This window comes from Aptenodytes forsteri, unplaced genomic scaffold (genome assembly GCF_000699145.1).
Source record: "Aptenodytes forsteri isolate BGI_AS27 unplaced genomic scaffold, ASM69914v1 Scaffold83, whole genome shotgun sequence".
NCBI lineage: Eukaryota > Metazoa > Chordata > Aves > Sphenisciformes > Spheniscidae > Aptenodytes > Aptenodytes forsteri.
The window spans coordinates 3,265,117-3,270,014 of NW_008795371.1; the positions used below are offsets into that span (position 1 = coordinate 3,265,117).

The 4,898-nt window shown below is 57.8% G+C and overlaps 1 protein-coding gene across 1 annotated transcript in view; it reads right to left on the bottom strand.

The window, feature by feature from the left end:
• The window catches only part of PRC1 (protein regulator of cytokinesis 1), a 7,541-nt gene that overhangs the window by 1,636 nt on the left and 1,007 nt on the right, over nucleotides 1-4,898 (bottom strand). Inside the window, exons 2-12 of the mRNA XM_019472365.1 lie at nucleotides 4,416-4,538; nucleotides 3,813-4,046; nucleotides 3,559-3,729; nucleotides 3,159-3,308; nucleotides 2,736-2,883; nucleotides 2,450-2,586; nucleotides 2,062-2,157; nucleotides 1,753-1,899; nucleotides 1,195-1,305; nucleotides 787-897; nucleotides 132-317 (exon numbers count right to left, since the gene is read on the bottom strand). Coding sequence (XP_019327910.1) covers nucleotides 132-317; nucleotides 787-897; nucleotides 1,195-1,305; nucleotides 1,753-1,899; nucleotides 2,062-2,157; nucleotides 2,450-2,586; nucleotides 2,736-2,883; nucleotides 3,159-3,308; nucleotides 3,559-3,729; nucleotides 3,813-4,046; nucleotides 4,416-4,538 — 1,614 coding nt within the window. The remainder of the gene's footprint in view (nucleotides 1-131; nucleotides 318-786; nucleotides 898-1,194; nucleotides 1,306-1,752; nucleotides 1,900-2,061; nucleotides 2,158-2,449; nucleotides 2,587-2,735; nucleotides 2,884-3,158; nucleotides 3,309-3,558; nucleotides 3,730-3,812; nucleotides 4,047-4,415; nucleotides 4,539-4,898) is intronic.

Consider the following 4,898-nt stretch of genomic DNA (forward strand, 5'->3'; position numbering starts at 1 on the left):
CACCAGCCGCCTGCGTGGGGACACCAGGAGGGCTGTGCAGAGCTGCAGCCCCATGGGGTGCTCTGGGAGGGGGGGAGCACACCCCCTGTGCTGCCCAGTGAGGGGAGGTGGGTTTAGAAGAGGTGAATTACCGCAAACTCAGAATAGGTGCTGGCAACAGAATTAACGCTGTGGTTACGCTGGACAGGGGCTGTGGGGGTGCACCCACCGCTCAGGGTGGTTCCATTCAGCTGGGACACGTTCTCCTTGTTCCGCTCCCTGTGTCCAGGACGGGGGGGCTTCGCAGCCACGCGGCTGGGGGTCCGAGCCTGGCCAAACTACGGGAAGAAGCGACAGTTAGATGGGACACAAGAATGAGGCAGAGCTAGGAGAGCTGCGCTAGCTTTACTCTGTTACCGCAGAGCGACAGGCAGTGGTTTCAAGCTCCAGGAGCCCTCCATGGCCTAGGGCTCAATTCTAATCCCGGAAACATACAGCAACACAGCCACGTTTTAGAGGTCCCCCAAGCTGCAGGCTCGGCACAGAGGAACAGAGGTATGCTAGAAATCTGGGCTGGAAGGAAGACTTCCTGAATGCTGCTACTACCCTCCTACTCCCTCAAGTCCCAGAAATATCCTGCCAGGATTGCGGCAGCCCAACACAGCAGGCTATGGAAAAACAGGGGCTTTTGCACCCCAGGAGCTTGGCAGGGGAGGCAGCGACACACAGCACGACACAGCAGTCAGAGCTCACCCACCTCCTCCCCAGCCCACTCTGCTGGGCAGGGACTCCCTGGAAAGCTCTTACCTTCCCTCCGGAAGGTGGCAACCGAGATGTTGGCGAGTGGTAGATGGTTCCCCCAAAAGCAGAACGAACAGTGCTGTTGGGTGTGGCACTGGAGATGGAAGTGCCGTTGAGCTGAGGGGAAAAGCAGAGCACACGTCACACGGGGAGGAAGCTGACGGCTGCACAGAGCCTTCTGCCTCCAGAGCACCACAGTACAACAGGCTTGATTGTCCCCAGGGAGAACAGAGGTGCCCACAGCCTGGGCCCTTTCCCTGCTTCCATTACGCTGCCGCAGCACCCCAAACCCTCCCTGCATCTCTGCGTGGGACCGAGGCCAGCCCGAGAAAAGGCAGGGCTCTAGCCTAGTGACAGTGCTCAGCTCGCGGCAGGGTCCCAGCACATCTATGCTGCTTTGCACAGACAGTTTACCTTCCTTACTTTGCCAGGTGTGTGGGGGCCAAGCACTCGCCGCTTTATGGGTGTCCGTGGGGTGCTTCCATACATCATCTCTGTCTCAATCTGGCGGCTTTTCTTCAGGTGCTGTGTGAGAGATCTGCACTTACAAACCCGAGCAGAGGAACAGTGCAGAGCCGGCCGCACAGAGCTGCGGAGCGCCTGCTTGCCACACGGTGCCAGGGGAAGGGCAGGCTTCTGCCAGCAGGCAAATACCCTGGCAGCCAGTCTGTGGCACTGCCAAACAGCAGGTATTTCAACAGAGATTTACAGGCATCCAGAACCAAGCTGCAGTTCTGGCAAGCTGGGGCCAGGAAAGGGGCTCAACACGGACAGACATCCATAGCAATGGACACCAGTCCCGCTCTCAAAGAAAGGTGACTGCATGAGCAGAAAGGTGGCATGCAGAGCCACTTCCAGGCAGAGAGTGCGCGAGAGCCCCGGGCAGCGGCTGGTGGGGCAGCTCCCCCTACCCGTTCAATGCAGCAGAGGCTCCTCCAGGCCAGGAGGCAGCACGCTCAGCTTCGCACTCACCCGCTCCTGTTTCTCCTTCTCTTTCTCCAGGCGGTACAGCTGCCACTGCTCCATCACATACTCCATGAACTGCTGCCCCTTCACCAGGAAAATCCCCTCGCGCTCCTGCTCCCAGGCCTGGACCCTGCTCTCCAGCTCCTCCTGCAGCTGATGAGGACACAAGGGCAGTGTAGAGAGGCTGCCCTCCTGAACATGGGCTTCTCCAAGCCCAGAGATATCCCTTGCTGGCTTTAAGTGCTGCGCTTCTCCTCAGTCAGTACTACGCAGGCTTATCTGGGACTACAGCTTCTCCTCCAGGGCTGAACCTACCTTGGAAAGCGTCTTCTGCAGCTTTGCTCGCTGCTTCTCTTCTTTCAGCAGATTCCCCCCACGGTTGGCAAAGCGACTGGGGTCAGTTGCTTTCCTCTAGCACAGAAAGGAGGTCAGGAGAGAACCAAACACACCACCCAGTCTCACAGCCCAACATACACCCCACAGGATATAGACCCTGGAGGAAGCCATCCCTGCTGCGCAGCCCCCCCATCACAAACCACATCAGTGCTCTAGATACAGCACCCCATCCCCTCACCGACCCACCGTGGTTTCCTACTGCCTCCCTGGTCTTTCCCAACAGCACTTTGCACATGGGAGCGGAGGTGCGCACTGCCTGGTGACCTAGCACTGAGCCAGGAGGAGCACGTTCCTGCCCAGACAATACCTCCAGCTCCAGGAACAGCTTCCAGTTCTCCTCCCATTTCCGGACAGCCTCAAACAGATCTTTGTGTGTTTCGTAGTAGCTCTTCATCTTCCCCACCTCAGCATCATGGAGCTCGAGCAGGGTCTCTGTATAGTCCTCTGGAGAGGATACAACAGCACGTTCAGGAGGCAACCGGGATTCCCCACACCTCTGCGAGCTGAGGGCAGCCCTTCTCGGCAGCTGGCCTGCCAGCAGGCAGCCTACAGCTCCCACAGGGAGTCAATGAGCAGGAAGAGCCAGCACCCACCATCGTAATAGGGGCTGAAGCCTTCCCTCTGCTCCTGACTGTAGAAGCATTTGTCCCAGTAGTCAGCCAGCTCTGCCCGGATTGCCTGAATCACAGATTTCATGTTCTGCAGCTTCAGCTCCTCCAGATGGTCCACTTCCAACTGCAGCTGCCAACAAGATCAGAGCACAGACTCAGAGAAGACAGCATGAGAAGAAGAGGAGCAGAACAGGATTTATCTTCTGCATAAGCCACTTTCTAAGATGAGGCAGTCGCCAGCACCAACTCCCAGCTCCTCCACCCGCGAGGGCAGGATTTGGCCTGCTCACCTCGCACCTGGCTGCCGGAAGCAGCTTCTCCACTCCGGCTGAGCAAACAGGAGTGCGAAACCCAGAGCTGCTGCTCCCCAGCCCTCCCCTTCCAAGGGCACAGGATGGTTCTTACAGCTTTCCTGATTTTGGCTCTGGACCCAGTCACATGCACCGCAGAAGACTCTCTCTCCTCCACAGGAACCTGCAGCCTTTCCCAAAGTGCAACGATTCTGGAGCGCAGCTCTGTGCACACAGCTTCATTCAGGGATTGCCGGGCTTCCAGCTACAGGAGGGAGAACACAGGGTCAGCGCCAGCACAGCCTGGCCCCGAAGGGCACGAATAGGCCATTTGCTCTACTGCACCTAGCAAAGCTCATCTTCAAGATCTCCTTGCAAAAGCTCCTGAAAGGATGTTCTAACACACAGGCTTGCTGAAAACTGAGCAGTTGCTCTTCACATCACGATGCCAACCGCTGCTAGGACCTATCGACAGCCTCCACAGCAAGCAACGCTGCCTCAGTGTGCCAACATACCTGCTGCAGCAGATTCTGGAGGGCAGCAATATTGTCCATGGACAAACAGAAGGCTTCCTCGTCCTCGCACACCACGTCCCGCTCAAAGCTTGTGTCTGGAGTGTGGTCCAGCTCCTCCATGAGGAGGATGATTTGCCGCTTGCTGCTGACAAACTCTTCTCGCCTTTGCTCCTGGAGGTGACGACCGGCATTAGAAACCAGCGAGCACCTTGTGTGCCACCCTTGGCGAGATCCTCACCCCCCTCTCCGCTTACCTTCTCGGCGGCCAGGGAGGCCAAGTGGCGCCTGTAACGATCCAGGTCCTCCAGGCTGGGCACGGCATTGCTGTCGATGCAGAACGGGGTTGTGCAGAGGATATCGCACAAGTCTCGATCTTGTTCTTGCAGGGTTTTCAGCTCCTGCTTCCTGTCCCTTTTCTGCTTTAACATCACTTCCACACGGGTGCGCAAATTCTTCTCCATCTGCAGAATGGTACTTTCTTCCTCTGCCTAGAAGAGTCCAGAAATCAGGTCTCTTTTCCACAACTCTCGCAGACCTGATTCATATATTTAAGGCTTCTTAAATGGAGACCTGGGACACAAGCCCTAGTTCTGAGCAAGATGTTCCCCAGGAAGGTGCAAATGCAGCAGCAACACACAAAATGAGATGCTGCAAGACACCTGGCCTCCTCACTACCATCTCCCAGTGCCTAAACTGTGAGGAGCCACAAAGCCTTTGGCTCTACCAAGCATCAGGAAAAGTGACTTTGAACAGATGCTTGCCTTGTGAGCTCCAGCCTCACCGAGACACCTGGGCAGAGGCCAGGCAGCAGAAGACTGTTGCCAGCAGGATCCTAGGAGTGAAAAGCAACACCTTACCTCACAGGGGTCCAGCTGGAGCTCCCTGCAGAGGGTGTCAAGCTCCTTCCGACACAGGGCAATGCTCTTCAAGAGGCGCTCCTTCAGGCTCTCCTCCTCAGCGACCATCATGTCCAGGAGACTCTGCAGCACAGGAGCGGTTAGAGAGGCAGGCCATGGGGATGGAGAGCGAGAAAGGAACACGCAGGGAGACCAGGCAGGCCAGTAGGACCACAGCTAGAGAACTACTACTGGGGCCAAGCGAAGAAAAGACCAGAAGAAGGAGCAGGCAGCGCGGTGTGCCCAGCAGGACCGGGCAGTATGGGGCAAGGGCAGAGGCGCAGTGATATTCCCGGGCATTCCCGACCCGGGCACGGAGCTCCGGGTGCTCCCGCTAGACCTGGCCGGCCCCCTACTCGCAGCCTGGCCCAGGGGCCCCGAGAGAGCGCTTCTGGGCGAGCTCACACCGAGCTGCCCTGGCCGCGGGGCTCTCGCTGCAGCCGC